Source organism: Rattus norvegicus, chromosome 10, assembly GCF_021556685.1.
Source record: "Rattus norvegicus strain SHRSP/BbbUtx chromosome 10, alternate assembly SHRSP_T2T, whole genome shotgun sequence".
Lineage (NCBI taxonomy): Eukaryota > Metazoa > Chordata > Mammalia > Rodentia > Muridae > Rattus > Rattus norvegicus.
The window spans coordinates 21,355,675-21,374,172 of record NC_141543.1 but is presented as its reverse complement, the minus strand read 5'-3'; the positions used below and the strand labels follow the sequence as shown (position 1 = coordinate 21,374,172).

Genomic DNA, 18,498 nt, shown 5'->3' with positions numbered 1-18,498 from the left:
CTAGCTCTAGAGATAGTCAGGTGAATCCTTCACAGCAAAACTGTAAACCAGGAAACACACTAAAGTCTGTTGAGAGAAGGGAAGAACAGGGCTGCCCCTGCTTCTGTGATCTGCATTTCAAGATGAGACCCAGGATCTGTATCCAGAAAGTTCCCTGCTGAGCTTGTGTTCCTGTTCGCAGGAGTTCAATATTTAGTTTGAAAATTCAATATTTAGCAGAAAGATGCTGTCCCCCGAGCTTATCCAGCCTGCATCCAGCATTAGAGTCCAGCCCTTCTGCAACAGGAGATAAATGTTCCTGCCAGGGTCCTGCATCTACACACCATGACTGTGCAGGGCACCGCAGTCCTATCTTCTGCACCCAAGATGTACCGTGTGCAAGCTATCGCACTCCCACACTCCTTGGCCTGCCTTTAGCTAATAACCAAGAGGTCACTTCTGACCTCACCTCAGCTAAGCCTCTACTCTGAGACTCTGTCATGTATCCTGTGTGCCCTGCCCCACACAGCATCCAAGCTTCCTACTACATGTGATAGGATACAGCACGAAGCAAGAGGCTTCAAAAATCCTACCTTGAAACCTCAAACAAAACTTTACATGTATGTACATTTTTTAATGAAATACAGACTAGCTCTCGGAACATCTACAGGCTTCTCTTGCTCTTGCTCTTGTGCGATTAACAATGCAGTCAGCACTACTTACCCGGCCAGGCCTCAGACAGCATTCCCACCACCTGAGCTCCCAGACCCAACCACGGTCCCTGTTAATTCAAAGAATCACTCAACAGAACACTTCTTCACACCACAAGCAATTTATATCATCACTCCTCCTGCCACTCCATATCTCTTTAACTGTGGATGAGCTGTGCAGAGGGTTGTGTTATAGAAAGTGAAGGGACATCCCTGACCGAAGGGATGCGACCTTGGGGAGACATGGGACCATGGAGTTAGTTCCAGAAGGAGACCCAGGTACTTGGACAACCAGGTAACCTCCTAAGGGATTCCTACTTCCACTCTATAGTCACAGACACTCAGGGAATAGGGTTGCCATCTAGAGCTATACCAGAACTTTGGCTTTGGTTAAAATAGTAAGTCCAGAACAATTCTATTGAACGGATGCTCTTAAAGCTCAATGCCAATTAAGCCCACAACCTCCTGTCTTTTAGGTTTTCTTTGAGAACACCTTTCTCAGGGATCTGGCAAAGAGCTACGTCAGAAGGCAGATGTAATAGTTGATGCTACCCACCCAATGTATACTCAGCTACACCTTTTTATTGCTGAGGGAAGAGGACCTAGAGGCCAATCACAGGCTTGTGGGGTGAGGCTGAGAATGAATCAGGCCAAGAGGGCTACTGGGCAATCATAGAGGTGTACAATATCAGGCAGGGGTGGGAGCAGAGAAGGTCACAACTGCCACATCCTGCCATACAAGTGTGGCTCTCAGCCTCCCAGGACAGGTTCCAGGACCCAGGGCTGCTGGCTGCTGTAGGAGTTCACCTGGAGAAATGAGACCATACCCTTAGGCACTAACAAACAGGGTTTCTGGCTAGAAAGATCTTGAATGCCTTTCTCACCAAAAGCTCAAATTCTGTGTTCCTCTGAATTGGTCCACTAGGTGGCACTGTGAGGCCTCAAGCCCTGAGCTGTGCCTGGCAGATGACAAAGCTTTGTAAGGTTTTACATTTTTCCCACTACGTCCTTTTTCATTTTAGAAACCTAAAGTCACTGGTTTCCTTTTTACTTTGTTTATTAGATGCTATGAAGCCAAGCTTTGTCTCCATAAGTGAATTAGTTCCAGGCCAGCCAGGGCTATAAAACAGAACCCTGTCTAAAAAATAAAAGAGAGAAAGCGAGTATCACACACCTAGATCAAGCCACTCTCACTCAGTGAGAGTCTATCATACACACACACACATACACACGCACACACAAAGGCTTAAGTATTTTGTATGTATTTAATAGAGTATTCAGCCACAAATGTAATCAAATCCATATGAGGTTTCCATTGTGTTCCCAATACTTGCTGACCTCAGATGGTCAGTGTCTCAAACTCCAGCTCTCCCAGAGCAGAGCCTGTCACAGTCACCTCCAACTCTGCCCACTGAACTTGGATTTCCTAGAGTGAGAAGAGGCAATGGTGACAGCCACCTCGATGCAGATGGTAAAGAACGTGGCTCTAGGTTAGGCTCAATAAGTGCTGCTGCCTGAATGGCTGGAAAGCACTGTCTGTGTCACGGACAGTTGTGGGCGGAGCTTCTGTTGTAAAGGGTCAGGAGGTAACCGTCTCTGCGAAGTAAAGCACTCAACGAAGGGGCTGCCATTAGGAAAACGGACACCAAAGTGGTTCCCTGAAAAGTGGCCACACAAGTGTCCCATCCTTAACCTTTCTTGTCCCTGTCTCAGCAGAGCTCCAGCACACACGCACACAGAGCCCATGCAGCACTGTCTGAGGGAAGCTGGCCAGAAAGAGGAGGTTCAACAGCACAGCCCTAGGGGCCTTACCTGTCATAAGCTTCTTTGAGGTCCCTAGCCAGCTTGCACTTGGGCAGGATGTGGTGGAATGGGGACTGAGGACCTTCATTTGCTACAAGAAAAACAACTGTTAAGGATTTACAACTTCCAAAGCAAGAAATATGCACAGGCCAGAACATGAGCAATCTTTAGAACAAATTCAGCATTAACAAGTAATGGTAAACCAATGCTAACATCAAAAACTCCTGTAAGTAGATGGATGAAGCAAAGAAGTGCAGACTGACAGGAGCCGGATGTAGATCGCTCCTGAGAGACACAGCCAGAATACAGCAAATACAGAGGCAAATGCCAGCAGCAAACCACTGAACTGAGAATAGGACCCCCGTTGAAGGAATCAGAGAAAGAACTGGAAGAGCTTGAAGGGGCTCAAGACCCCATATGTACAACAATGCCAGGCAACCAGAGCTTCCAGGGACTAAGTCACTACCTAAAGACTATACATGGACTGACCCTGGACTCTGACCTCATAGGTAGCAATGAATATCCTAGTAAGAGCACCAGTGGAAGGGGAAGCCCTGGGTCCTGCTAAGACTGAACCCCCAGTGAACTAGACTGTTGGGGGGAGGGCGGCAATGGGGGGAGGGTTGGGAGGGGAACACCCACAAGGAAGGGGAGGGGGGAGGGGGATGTTTGCCCGGAAACCGGGAAAGGGAATAACACTCGAAATGTATATAAGAAATACTCAAGTTAATAAAAACAAAAAAAACAAAAAAAAAAAAAAAACTCCTGTAATCATCACCATCACCACCATAATCAATATATCCCTGATCCCTGTAAAAGTAGACTCAGGCTGATCTGAGAAACTATGAAAACTATTTGTATTTAAACTTGTTAACCTTGTAGTCACAGGAGTGAACCGTGAGCTCCACCGCCTCCCACAGAAGGCGCATGTCTCTTGGCTCAGCAGCCCCTACCCTCTGTTGCAGGGAATTCCCATGCCATTCCACTTTTCTCCCACACTGTACAATCATGAGATGCATCTTTTACCTTCATGAATCTCTAACAAAAATATATATAATTAAGATGAACATGGGTTTTTAATATTTAATTTTTTAACAAGTTTTTGTTGGTGTTTTGGGGTAGTTTCTTTCTTTTTGAGACAGGGTCTCACTGTGTAACCTTGGCTGGCCTAGACCTCATTCTGTAGACCAGACTGGCCTCAAAAGTCAGAGATCCCCACTTGCCTCTTTTTCTTATGTCCTGGGATTAAAGGAAGTACCAATCACACCCAGATCTAAATCTTAAAAGAAAATTTCTGGATTGTTTCCTATCATACTTATAATTAGCTAAAACAGAAAACATAAGTGTTGTTTGTTTTGCTGTCTCTCTGCTTGGGTCCTAGAGCTGGAATGCAGGGCCTCGCACACACTAGGCACACACTCTACACCCATTTCCAGGTTCGTAATACAAGTGGGTTCTGTGCTGGAGACAGTCTCTCTATATCCATGACTGTCCTGGAACCCAGCAAACCCTTTGCCTTCTATGGGCTAGTATAAAAGGTACACACCACCATGCCCATCTAATTTTCAGAGGAAAACAGTAAATTTTTCACTGAAAATACATTAGAATCAGACCAGACTTTGTTAGTTTGTAATAATTTGGTCTAATTTCGGTTCCTTGTTCTTTCTTCTGCAGTTTTAAGGTGAGCCTTGGAGAAGGAGGCTGAGGTCATTCCCAGTTTCTCTCCAGTGTAGTCCTCTAGGCACACTAAAGGCTACACAGTGTCTATCAGCACAGATTATTTTTTGGATTGGTTAGAGGACAGTTAGGTTCTTCAATTTAAAAGCCAAGGATGGAAATCACCCAATTTACCAGCTGGATGTTCTCAATGGCTCCGCCCTGATTTTCCTATCCCGGGACAAATTATGTAGCACAACCAAAGCCAGGCAGAGGTATCTGTCCTAAATGAAAGGTGATCACATAGCAATGTATGGGGTTCTTCCTAGAGAGATCAATTCAGACCCATCCATTTAGCAAAGCAGATCCATATATGTACCCCTAGAAGAGCTATCTTGTACCGGTCATGACCAGCTCAATGTGAAGATCCTGTAACTTCTCTGGCCAGTCTCTGCTTACCAAGTATTGTAAGGACTCCCTCTCCAGTGTCCAGCTCACCAGATGCCAAAGCTCTGGTTAGCTTCTGACATTGAGGTGTAATGTAGGAGAGGCCCCTGGAGCTAGAGAGTCTCTGTCCTCTCAGCGTACCCAAGTCCACAAAGAGAACTAACTGGCATGTGATCAAACTTGCAAGGCAGCAAGCCTGCCCTTCCCTGCACAGAGGATCTCTCTAATAGTGTCCCTGGAACTCGAGAGCTGACTTAGAGCATTATCTGCAATTCCCTGAAAACAAAGCAGAATGACCAGCTGGTCCTCTAGAGACACTACACAAAGAGAAGCCATCGGCCAGAGCAGACCCATGCTCAGCAGGCTGCTGCACTCACCATCGGCCATAGCAGACACCTCATCCTGAAGTGCTAAGATCAGCTTGGCCTCCCGTGTGAGGTACTGGCAGCGGCGCTCCTCATGCTGCAGGACGGTAGCAATGCGCCGGGACAAGGTGTGCAGACAGTTTATCACTGACGGGTCAGCATTGGCCTGCACTCAGAATATGTGTACAGAGATACATTTATAAGACTCTAATACATGTGTACAGCAAAAACGTAGACCATGAAGGAGGCCCTCTCCATTGCTTTCCACTGGTTTCTCCTCATAGCAATTGCCATGCAGAATTCCCTGTGCATGCCCATAGCCTGCCTATAAGCCTGCTGGCTGACTTTCTCATCTTCTAGTCTTGGGAACAACTGTCTAGAGGGTTGCAGAGATGAACACACATCCCCACTACACTAGGACTGTAGAGAAAAGCAAGGGACAGCTAAGGGTACTGATCCCACCCACCTATTATGTGATCTTGGGTCACAGGTCATCATCTGAAGAAGGAAAACTGACTGAGCAGAGGAAACTATTCACTTATGGCACTCAACAGTTTGACCTGACCAAAACCTTGGAGGTATCTGTAATCACTGTTGTAAATTGACCAATCATGAACATGTCTGGCCTATTGTTTATAGGAATTCATTCACAACAGGCCACACTGTTCCAGGACAAAAAATACAAAAAAAGTGTTATGCTGTTCATTAAATGTATGTCAGGGATGAATTATTCCTAGTAAAGACCCAATCTGTTAATCAGATTAATACTAGGCTCCCAGCCCATGTCCCTCCGCAGTGTCCACTGCACACTCACACTAACCAGGCCAAAGTAGCATAGAGAAGGTGCTTGGTCAGAAGTGCCCTCACCCCTCTGGAACCTATCAGTGACCATAGTTAACCAGCAGGTGTACACACCCAGGCCAAGGGTGGAGCAGGCCTCTGTGAGATCTATGGAGATGCTTGAATGAGCAGATAACTGAGCCGAACATGACTCAGAGTTTCTAGAGCCACCAGGACTGCTGAGTAACACTTGGGGGTACAGGGTTAGAAGTGGAAGGGACAAATGGCACCGCTGATTAGGACTTCTCATGCTGTTCCCATCCTGATTATTTGCCAAGTGACCCTGTGTCTGTCACCTTTACGTCAATTATCTTACCCAGACAACACTTTGTATACCTGGTGTTGGAAAGATTTTCTGTATTCTCAATAAGCTCCATATTTATAAACAGAAGTAAAGCCTGGGCAAACTTGCAACAAGGCAGTCTGTCCTGATTCTTCCTGCTTGGGGCACTCCTTGATCATGTCCTAAAAGGGCTGATGTAAGAGTATATACAACTGCCTCAAAACAAAACTCACATTTAGAAGATTCCATGTAGAAGCACTCGCTAGAAAAGCAGGGAGAAGATAACCTTGGACACAGACTTTCCTTTGACGAATGACTCAAGTCATAGTGAGTCACCCTCTCTGCTGGAGGTGCCACCAGCTGAGGTACAAAAGCATCCTTAAACAGCTGCTGGGGACCAACTGTTTGAGTTTCCCCTTTATGCGAGGCGGTTCTCACCCCCACGCCATTAGGCTCAATGACATACACTGAAGGGATATCTGCTATGTCTTGTTTGTACGGGCTAACACTGAGGTAGCTGCCTTCAGCACCGGAGGTATGCAGGCATATGCTGAGAAAGCTGCCACCTAGAATATGTCAGACTTCAATGGAAATGCTAACAAAGAGTGGACGTACAGCTAGGATGGCAGCTTACTCCTCACTTGGGAGGCAGAGGTAGAAGGATCAAGTCTGCATATGAAGGTTGAGGCCAGCCTGGCCTATGTGACACCATCTCAGACAAAGTGAACATTCACAGTACGGAATAAGAAGCAACACCCAAGTTACTATATCGTCACCCATGGGACTTTCCGCCTGCAGATATAACTACACCTTCATAGCAGCTTCCAGACCGCAGGACACAGAAAATCTGCCCAAAGAGACGAATCTGGAGGTGGGAAATGTGACTGGACTAATAGAGACAGAGACCACACACACGGAGCGGGATTTGCATTTTGCCCACACAGGCCAACTGAAAACCATTCTCAATGAGGACATTTACAGGCCAAGTACTAGTTAATACCAACTTACCATGGCTAATTCTCGTCAGATTCCAAAGGGCATTGTGGCATACAATAATAACCACTGTCTCATAGCTATGCCCTGTGATGGAACAATGAATGGGTGTACTTCAGGCATGGGGCACACACATGGTGATAATCTTGGCACTTGAGAGGTGGAGGCAGGAGGATCAGGAGTTCTAGGCCATCCTTAGGCCAGCCTGGGATATATGAGACCATTTCTAAAAAAGTAACAAAAGCCAGGCACGGTGTCACACACCTTTTAATCCCAGCACTGGGGAGGCAGAGGCAGGTAGATTTCTGTGAGTTCAGTCTAGCCTGATCTACACAACAAGTTCCAGGCCAGCCAAAGTTACATACTGAAACCCTGTCTCAAAAGAACGAAACAAAAACAAAGGAAAACAAACCAAGTGCTGGAGAGGTGGTTCAGAGCTCAGACCCTTCGTTGCTCTTCGGAGGTGCTGAGTTCTGTTCCTGGAACACATGAGGTGGCTCACAGCCACTTACTATTTGCTGTGATGAGAGTCAGGTTCTTACTACACAGCCAAAGACAAGCAGTCATGAGGACTTCAGTTGTATACTTTCTTGGAGCACTAAATACTGGGGCACTAAGATAGGGTTTCACGTAGCGCAAACTGGCCTCAAATTCACTATGTAGCAGAAAGTGACCTTGAACTCCTGATTGTCCCACCTCAGTTCCCCAAATGCTGGTCTAGCTGAGTGCTCATCTGTCTGGTTTTGAAATAAGATCTTATTCTGTGGCACAGGCTGGCCTCAAATTTGTGGTAATTCTCCAGCTTCCTCCGCCCAAGTGCTGGGGTAACAGGTGTGTGCCACCATAGACTTTAAAATGGGAAACATTCAGGGCTAAGGATGTAGTTAGTAATAGAGTGCTTACCCAACATGCATGAGGCTCTGGATTCCATTACGACCACTGTTTTAGTTTTTTCACCTCCCCCCTTTTAAGGTTTTATTTATTTTATATATGTGAGTACACCATCATCCTCAGACACACCAGAAAGGGACATTAGATCCCATTACAGATGATTGTAAGTCACCATGCGGTTGCTGGGAATTGAACTCAGGACCTCTGGAAGAGCAATGAGTGCTCCTAACCACTGAGCCATCTCTCCAGCCCATCTACCACTGTTAATAAAGTACATATGGTTATGTGTATATATTTTACAAAAAAGTTGGAGGAAGGGGAGGAGAGAGAAGCAATGAGCTATGCCTCCACCTGCATGTTACCGAAAGGGCAAGTGCCATGCCCTCAGCCTGAGCTCCCTGGACACTGGGAGCTCCCTCAGATCCTCCTAACCACTTGTACAACACTCACCCTCAGTGCAAACACCACATTAAAAAGGATCATGGTCGGTGCTTCCCGCTTTGGAGATGGATCTGTTTTGGAGACCTGAAAAAGAGCATAATTCTAATAAATCAAAAGACACAATACCTTACCTATCTCTTTGTGACAGGGTATCCCTATGAACTGCAGGGTGACCTAGAACTTAATATGAGTCCAAGCTGGTCTTGAACTCCAGTGATTCCCAATACTGGAATCAGAGGGTGGGACACCACGGACAGCAGAGAACCACAACTTTCTACAGAAAACTGTAGTGCTTTTGCTCAGAGAGAAGTCAACCACCACACAAACAACTGAATCACATATGTGCAGTGAGCAAAATGGCTTACGCTCAGAGTTCAGTGATTGAAATCATGCTGACGATGCCCAAAGTGACAGGACAGAAAAGGATGCACATGGGAGGAGAGCCCAGAACCATGCCCCTGATGCCCTGGCAAGGACTTGGAACATTTAGAGATAGGATAGTACCCAGCAGCCCTGATGCAAAGGCAGCCAGTCTTGCTACAGTGTTGGCCTCCACGCAGTCTCAATAACAAGTACCAAAGCACTCAAACGTACCACTTGGAGAGGCATTCTTCAAGCCTAATTACCAGTGTTGCCTATAGATGGAGTTAAATCCCTGGGTCCCAACTCTCCCTACAACACCCAGGAAATGTACCCATCCCTGCCTATTACTGCAATTCTACAGGAAGGAACTGTCAACTCCCCCTTCTCACCCACAGACAGAACAGAGCCCTGTCATTAAAGGCCACTGCAGGGAGGGAGGGTACTATCAAAGGTGAGAAGTTCCTCACATGGATCAAGCTTGCAAGTCACAGCACAGCTCTTTGTACATCTCTAAATGATATGGCACACTGAAACGGTTCTGCATCCAAGTGACGCTGTCATGGAGTCTGCCTGTTCGCAAAGGGTTTACTGGCTCTAGTGTACAATCTCCTTCGGGTATTAGCACACTGAACCTTGCTCTAACATTCCTCAGTGCCCAAATACTCATCCATCAGAGAACATATATAGAAAGCAACAATACGTGCTAAAATACGTTGGTTATTAAAATAGCACTTCAACAGGGAGCACCATTGTTTAAAAGTTCAGAACAATTGTCAGTTAACTCATTTTTGCCTTCATCTATATATAAGAGGAAAGGCCAAATAGTAGAGATCCAGAATGTAGTCAGCAAAGGGTAGTAACAGAGGCTGTAGCTCAGTGGGCCAACAATTGCATAGCATGTGGAAGACTATGGGTTCCATTCATCACTGAATAAAAAGACAAGCTACTGGCAGGGACTATAGCACCTGGGGACAAGTACCCTGTCATCCTCTGCTGGATCCCCAGGACCCATGAAGGTATACATCTGATGGCAAGTGGCTGATCAGATCTGCTACCCTCCTCACACATTCACTAGCATCAACGTCAGCACAATTCCGATCCTCAGAGCCAGTAAAGGCCAGGCTCACCCACCCTAGAAAGATCCTACCTGCTGAGGAGAGCCATACCTGCCCCAGAGCATGCTGCAGCAGTGTTGGGTGCCCCACAAACCGTACATTATCAATCTTCAGCTCAAACTTTTGGCCGCACATTTCAGATTTGGTTGCCAAAATTGTTGCCAGAATAGCATCCGAGAACCTTAAAATTGTAAAAAGGTAGGGTGGAAACGCATTAGCAGGAATCACAGCACCGTGCCCAAGTACCCACAAGTGGGGGTGGCTCAGGAAATGACAGTTCTGTGGAGCTACTTTGTCCCCAGAGGGTGGCATTCCTATCAGTGACTCTCTTGCAGCAATCCCAAGGTTAGGGATGTGAAATCACCAGAATTACAGGTAGGAGGCAGGAGAAGCACAGGCTGAAGGCACATGCTGTCATTTCTGGCATGCTGTATGAAATTAGAAGAGAAACAGCTGCGGTTTGCATTGAAAAGGAAGATCAGCTGGGGCTGGCACTGCCCTCAGGAGCCACTCACTGAGGCTCACGGCAGAGGGGCCTCTCCTTACTGCGCTGTAGTTTGGGAACTGTGCCTCTCAATATCCATGACCCCAGTCCCTCTACAACAGGGCCACAAAAAGGACCAGGGGACAGAGCTCAAGGATGCATGCAGTATGCTAACTACATCCCTTTCAGCAGAGCTGCTCAGCCCCTCCCTTATTCTGAACACTTAAACTTGCCATTCTTGTACAAGGCATGCATACTGTGTTACAGGAACATGGGATAAACAGAAATGAGTGTCATGGAGAAGTGGGAATGGCTGGGGTGTGGGAGCTCACCCTTTCCAATAGCCATCTGTACATCTGTCTCCCTATTGGCAAACATAATCCTCCCTGTCTGGGGACCTGGATAAGTGAGTTGTCTGCAGGGAGGGGAGCATTGGGGCCTAGTGTTGCCTCTTATCTCAGAGACCAGGGACTGAGGGCCTCCACTGTAGACATACAGGCACAGTTTCTGATCTAGCCCTAAAGGGAGAGAGCACCTATGTTCACCTATCTACTAGAGAAAGCTTTCTAATATCTAAGTAGGGTGGTTTGGGGAGGACAGCTCCAGCACTATCAGGATCACAGTCTGTCCTGGGCAGGGGGACCCTTACAGTCCTGAAAGAGACTATGTGGGACCTTAGTCTTGTTTCTTCTGGAGACATTCTCCGTGGAGGAAGGAAGGGAGACAGACTAACATCATAACTCCTCCACTGCATGATGAAAAAGGAAGGTCAGCTTCAAACAGCTGCTGTGGCTCTCAACTCCCAAGCAGCAAATGACACTGGGACAGAAAGTGGCTATGGGGGCACTCATTCCAGGCCACCCTACACAAAGCAGGGCTGTAAGACCAGTGGCCTGGAGGCAGTATGGAACAGAAAGACGTCTGGCTATGGTCAACATGCAAGGCAAGCAAGCAGCTGTGCAATTCTCCCATGTCTACCCACGCCCCATGAGAACACTCCAGGCTGCTATGGCCTGGAGGGCTTGTGCAGGATCCCCTGGCTGTCACAGGGCTTCTGGGTCCCACATAAACCAGAGGCAAAGAGTTGCTCACAAGGGCTTCCTTTCCCTCTGTAATGCGGGGTTACTCAAACCTTCTAGAACTAGGCTTATCACTAAAATTCTGGGACCTGTAAGACACACAGACAAATCCTTAGTCCCCCTTCCCTGGAACATTAATGTCTGGGATATTAGAACAAGGAAGACTCAACATCTCAGACAAGGTTTTCTTTAAAAAAAAAAAAAAAAAGCCTATGTAGCTTTCCGTCCCTTCTACCTGTCTGAAGGGCACACTGATGTGGACAGAGGGTCAGGATACTAAATCCTACCAAACACTTGGGCTCTGATCCAGCCAGCCCTTCACATCACAACTACATAAGCAGCATCCGACACTGTACCATCCAATGAGCTAATATATAAAAGTAGCAGATGGGAGAATATCCTTAACCACCGCAGATCGCGTCTTCCTTGACAGTCAAAAATCTCCACTAAAAACTCCCTCTCTGCCGTGAAGAGACATAGACATGCTTCAGTGTTGGCCACAGGATGCCCAAAGGCACCAAAACTCCAATGTGCCCTTGAAGGAACAAAATCAAATCTTACACCTCTAGGAGGCCTGACCTCAGATGGCTATGTACTGCTGAAGTTAGGCCATGAGGCCTTAAGTAGCTATCCTAGGAAGTCCTGTGTAGCTGGCCATTCTGTTAATATGAGCTGCACGCCACCTCTTAACATTACACATTTATGATGAAAGACACTTGCTTGGTCATGGACTTAGTGTTTGATACTGTAATATACACAAAGGCAAAGTAACCTGAGACCAGGGAAGGGGTATAACTTACGCTTAGCAAATTACAAGGGACAAGGTGTCCTGTTTCCAAAATTTACAAAAATCCTTTGAAAGCCTGGTAAGCATAAAATAAGACAATAAAACACCTGCTACAAAAACTAAATGTTTCTAATCTAAACATCCAAGAACAACATATTTAGGAAGATGTAGCAGCCCAGTTGAAAAGCAGGCCAGGGGGGTTGGGGATTTAGCTCAGTGGTAGAGTGCTTGCCTAGCAAGCGCAAGGCCCTGGGTTCGATCCCCAGCTCCGAAAAAAAGAAAATAAAAAAAAAAAAGAAAGAAAAGAAAAGCAGGCCAGGATTTTTTCCTTGTTTTAATTTCTTTTTATTTTGAAAGAATAGTTTTTCTAGCTGGAGAATTCAAGGATTCTATTTTTAATAAAACATTCTGGAGCGGGATTACCCAGAAACAAAGAGGAGAAAGACAGGAAAGGAGTTCAACTCTATACCCTCAACCTGCCTTTTTTAAAAACGTGTATGAATGTTTTTGCTTGTATGTGTGTATACGCACCATGTATGTACCTGAGGCCCATGGAAGAGAGCCTTGAAGAAGGCATGGGATCCCCTGGAACTAAAGTCACAGAGACTTGTGAGCTGCCGTATGGGCTGGGGATTGAACCCAGGTCCAATGGAAGAACATGTGTTCTTAACCACGACCCTCTCTCCAGCCTCTCAACCTGCCTATGATAGAAGATTACACACACTGAATGTATAGCCACGGCTCACACAGGATGAACTGTTAGGGGGATAAGTCAGTGCAGCTTACCAAAGTTCCATATCACCTTCATGGGGACATTTTTGCCACTATTTGGTTCCTTCTAATCCTGGGTATCTAACTAAACATTCAAATACTCAAATGCTGTTAACACAGACAGTCTGTCGGTCGGTCTGTCTGTCTCCCTCCCTTTGCGCCTCTCTCTCTCTCTCTCTCTCTCCCTCAAAACTAAAGCAGTGATCATGAGCCCTGGCTGTACAGTAGGACTGGAGATGAGAAACCCATACGTTGGCCCAGTATCATAGGACTACTAGTTCCCATTTGGGGAGGAGGTTTGCACAGCACACCCGGTCCAGAAATCTCTCTGGTGCCAGCCAACCATGCTTTAGGGTCTCAGAGATGTGAAATAGCTAAATAATTCTGGGTGGAAAAAGGGCAGAGGCTGTGGGGAAATCTGGGCTCTTGAGAGGCAGGGAGGGTTCCAAGCTAGAGCCTATGCACCTCGTTAGTCATTCTTCAACATTGAGAGAAATTAGGCAGTAAGCACAATTACGAGAAGAGAAGGCAGCCGGAATCAAGACAGAAAAGGGGTGGAGAGATCTTGGTCTTACCCTGCAACCAATTGCTCATCGGTTGGAGGACATGGCTTGCTGAAATGGGAACAGGACCATCAAGACCAAACAAAACATTCTTTCTTTAAAACCACGTAAAGTCACAAGGTTGTTTTATAAACAGTATTAAAGTCTAGCAGAAGCAGCACTATAAAGTTTTAGCTAAATGATATGACTTACCAGGTGAGAAAAGACCCCCAGATGAACACTTACCAGGGGACTTTTCTCACTAAAGCTCCGATTCTCACACATAAGGACAGGCCAGGAGAGAATGGGAGCCACTGTTCAGAATCCAGGACACTGCAAGAGCAGACCCTAGTATCTGATCTCCCCAAGAGTAGGTTTCTTGTATGTGTGAGAACAAATACGATGCCCAGACAGAAAAGCCTTCTGAACTACGGTGCCACAAACATCATGAGCCCCAGATCCTGGAACAGCATGGAGCACCTGCACTCACCTCCTGAGCCTCTACCCCAGCTGGAAGGAGGTCACAGGGGAGGCAAGCACACTTTGATGCTCTATGTTCCTGTGAAGAACATTTGACTCTAGAACATGCTGCTTTCAAGGAACCATGAAAAGCTACCTGAGGGCCCTACCCTGAAGAGCCACTGTGGCTCCCCAGCTTGCTCTCACCAAGAAACACATGGCCAAAGACCCATGTAAGAGAAATGTGTACCAAGGGTGCCCTTCCCTAGCAGCTCCACACTTACAGTCATCAGATTATAGAGCCCGGAGGATGAGAGGTTAGCAGACCTCCCTCAGCATCCTAGAGCTCAGTCACAATGGGCCAGCCAACAGACAGGACTTTATACGGGATGGATACACTCCAAGAGTGCACACTTAATTTGGTAGCCACTGAGCAGCTGAAGTGGGGGAGGACAAATGGATTCTTTTGAATTTCGGAGACGTTTGTTTGTTGACTGGCTGGTTTTGTTTACTTTGTTTAGTTATTTTTCTGAGACAGGGACTCTCGTATCCCAAGTTAACAACAAATCCTCTGTATGGCCAAGGGCCTTGGTCCTTGGATCCACTTTAGCTCTGGGATTACAGAAATTCACCACCATGCTTGGTTTATGAAGGGCTGGAAAGCCACATATTTCTGTGTAAACAGCCACACTGGCCAGTGTCTACAATCCTGACTGAATAGCATGGTTCTGGTCCTTAATTACAAAAGGAAGATAACCCCAGTCAGCTAAGTTTCCACCTGGGAAGCTGACGAGCAGGAAAATCCTGCAGGCCCCAGGAAAGGAGCACCTTTGGGGCAGAGTGGGTTTTGCTGCAGCACTGCCCTGCTTCAGAAAGAAGCCCTGAGCTTGGGAGTTGTGAGGGGACTGGCAGAGAACTGAGGCCCATTAGGAATTAATCTACATCTTGTACTCATGTGGGGCAGAGATTGGCAAATGCTATAAAGTTAAAATTACCAAGCAAACCAATTCTCAAGTTCAAAGAAGAACTTAAGACAAAAGCACTCTCATCCAAGGTTTTCTGGGGTTGGGGATTTAGCTCAGTGGTAGAGCGCTTGCCTAGCGAGCGCAAGGCCCTGGGTTCGGTCCCCAGCTCCGAAAAAAAGAAAAAAAAAAAAAGTAAGATCCCAAGGTTTTCTGGTTTTATTATACTCAATACTGAAATGGAGTCCCTAGAAAACATCTTTGTAAGACACTGAAATTCAACTGCAGGAATTTGATGCTGTTGTCAGATCTAGATATAAAAGACTATTCAAAGCTAAACATGGTTGCATGGTGACCTTTGATGCCAGCACTCAGGAGGCAGAGGCATGCAGATCTCAATGAGTTCAAAGCCAGCCTGGTCTACAGAGCGAGTTCCAGAACAGCCAGGGCTACACAGAGAAACCCTGTCTTGAAAAGAGCCTACTCAAGGGTTGGGGATTTAGCTCAGTGGTAGAGCGCTTGCCTAGCAAGCGCAAGGCCCTGGGTTCGGTCCCCAGCTCCGAAAAAAAAGAAAAAAGAAAAGAAAAAAAAAAAAAAGAGCCTACTCAAAGGCTCCGCTCCAGTGGATCTTGGTGGGAGGTAAACGTGAGGGCAGTCGCTCCACAGTGGCCTGTGACACCAACAGAAAACAAGACATACCTGCCCAGTATACAGCAGCAAAGGGTTTGGTTTGGTTTTGTTGTTTTGAGACAGTCTCTTGTAGCATAGGCTGGCCTCATAATTTGTTAAGAGCTAAGGCTGGACTTAAATCCTGGTCACCCCTATGTCCACCTTCCAAGTGCTATTATTACAGCAGGTACCACCACAACCAGCTGGGGCAAAAGCTTTCTCTCTGCCTGTGACACATTTGTTTCAAGCCACCATCCTTAAAGGAAAACTACATCAAGACCCTTCTCTAAAAGGGCCAGCAATTTTCTATCTCCAGCCACCCAAACTTACCACCCTCCCCCTCACTTCTACCATGTTCACAGAAGAGAATAAAACACACACACACACACACACACACACACACACACACACACACACACACACACACACATTGGGAGCTGAGGATGTGATCATGGATCAACATGGTTGCCTGAGTTATTGATGACCATCATGCATGTCGTCCTGGGGGTCAGACCCAGTAGCATATAAAGTGGACCTTGTAGCACAGGCCTGTCATCACAGTACCTGAGATGAAATAAAACAAAAACAAACAAACAAGCAAAAACCCACATACTTTTGGCACTGTAAATCAGAGTGGTGGACATGGTGCCTTCTCAAAGATCGACAGGACACAGCGCTGACTCACTACACAGCAAAGACCCCGTGTGGAGTCTCAGTGGCCTTCGCCTGAGAAGACCTATCCTTTCTTTTTTTTTTTTTTTTTTTTTTTAATGGTCTTTTGAAACAGGGTTTCTCTGTGTAGCTCTGGCTGTCCTGGAACCCACTCTGTAGACCAAGCTGGCCTAGAATTCACCAGGATCTACCTGCCTCTGCCTCCTGAGTGCTGGGAATACAGGTGTGCACCACCATCGGCAGGCTGGGAACACTATCCTTTGCCTCACACAGGATCCCTGTGTTCTAGGGGACCCAGGCAAGTAATTCACAATCTTCTCTCCTTTATGTAGGCCTATGCTGCCTCTTCCTACCCTTTCAAATGAACAGAAGTAGGCGGAAATGCTGCTTATGAATGTAGACCGTGACAGTCCTCCCAGACAGAGAAGAGCAAACACAGGAAGGGGCAGCCCCAGCTCCCACAGTGCCCAGGCTGCACTGTGCCTGAGCCCCACATCTCACTACTGGGCATGTGCTAAGGAAGTAGGTCTGAGAGTGGCTAAGGACCTGCTTCCTCTAAGATCCTCTCATTGGAGAGAAACACACCACGTGACATGCCTCATCCCTCCTCTGACTCCTCTACCTGCACAGTGAAACCTGAGCCAGTCAGGGCTGGCAGTGTAGTCCCAGCTACTCACTTCCTAAGAGCTCTCACTAGATGGCAAAGGGCACCAGATTTCTCAGAGGGACAAACATCTGGGTCAGCAGAAGGGTGGAGCTCTGCCCAGACCTAGAAAGAGAACCAGCCTTCCTGCCCAGAATGGCTGTTGACCCCCTTACCTGGAGTCACCATCCTGGTCATCAACATGCTCTCCCGTGTTGTTGACAGCGTATCTGCTACGTGGTTTATCTGAGTGAGACAAAAGAAGAACAGCTAAGAATGCTCCACACACAGGACTGTGGAGCTATGAGAACACACAGCTCCACTGTCTAACAATTAATATTCATCTACAAAGAGGAACAAACATTCGTCCATCTTGGAAATAGTAGGCTGAGCGCAGTAAGTCTGATACAGTGTCAAGTATCACGTCTAGGAAACCCCTGATCAGCACAGCTGTAGGGCACACAGTCAACTGAGCATTAATCATGGCTAGGAAGTCGTTACTTATCATTACAGAACTTAACTTCAGGAGACTATGTAAGGTGACAGCGTCACAATGGAATGAATGCAGTTAATGACACTGAGCCACAAACTTCAAATGGTTAAAGTGGCAAATCACACGATGTATCTGTGATACCGTGATAAACATGCTCAGGGGTACATGTAGCCCAGTGGCAGTGCTTAGCATGTATGAGACAGACCAGGTTCTATCTGAAGCACAGGGGGAAATTATAACACAGTTTCCAAAAAGTTATGATAAAGTGCTACTCTTTGGAGGAGGGTTAAAACCAGGATCTCACTATACTGCTAGGGCCAGCCCTGCCCTCTATTTAGCTGAGGCTAGACTTGAACTCCTAATCTATACTAATCTACCTCCTAAATGTTGGAGATTACAGTGTTGGGATTACAAATGTGGCCACCATGCCCAGCTACAGCTGTTAATTTTCTTACAAAAAATTATATATACGTAATTATATGTATGGGAGATATGCACATGTAGTGTGTGATGTGATTAGATAAAATAATTTTCAAATGTACATACTAAAGCCTTCATACACATAAACAATTCGTTACTAAAACATTATGGTTTAAAAAAAAATAAAAAAAAAAAAACACAAGCCAGGTGTGGTAGTGCATGCCTTTAAATCCCAGGGCTCAGGAGGCAGAGGCAGGTGGATCTCTGAGTTTGAGGCCAGCCTGGTCTACAGCAAGAGTTCCAGAACAGCCACAGCTACGCAGAGAAACCCTGTCTTGAAATCAAAAACAAGGAGTTGGGGATTTAGCTCAGTGGTAGAGCGCTTGCCTAGGAAGCGCAAGGCTCTGGGTTCGGTCCCCAGCTCCGAAAAAAAGAACCAAAAAAAAAAAAAAAAAAAAAGAAAAAGAAAAGAAAAGAAATCAAAAACAAAGAGAAAACCATGTGATGAGGTGGCATCTGCTTATAATCTCAGCACTTAGGAAGCAGGGGCAGGACTGCTGCAAGGCCAAGGCCAACCTGGCTCTATATGGCATGTTCTAGGATAGCCAGGACCACACACACACACACACAA

General features: G+C 46.5%; 1 protein-coding gene across 12 annotated transcripts in view; it reads right to left on the bottom strand.

Annotated features, from left to right (window-relative positions):
• The window catches only part of Nprl3 (NPR3-like, GATOR1 complex subunit), a 40,393-nt gene that overhangs the window by 14,097 nt on the left and 7,798 nt on the right, over positions 1-18,498 (bottom strand). For 5 of the 12 annotated variants that reach the window (XR_015630770.1, XR_015630768.1, NR_172092.1 and 2 more), the window contains 5 exon segments: positions 17,131-17,200; positions 9,938-10,067; positions 8,418-8,492; positions 4,973-5,126; positions 2,502-2,583 (listed from right to left, as the gene is read on the bottom strand). Coding sequence is in view for 5 of the 12 variants with exons in the window: in XM_087572855.1 (XP_087428981.1) it covers positions 2,502-2,583; positions 4,973-5,126; positions 8,418-8,492; positions 9,938-10,067; positions 17,131-17,200 (511 nt within the window). In the remaining 7 variants the exon portion in view is untranslated. 12 annotated transcript variants of the gene reach the window in all.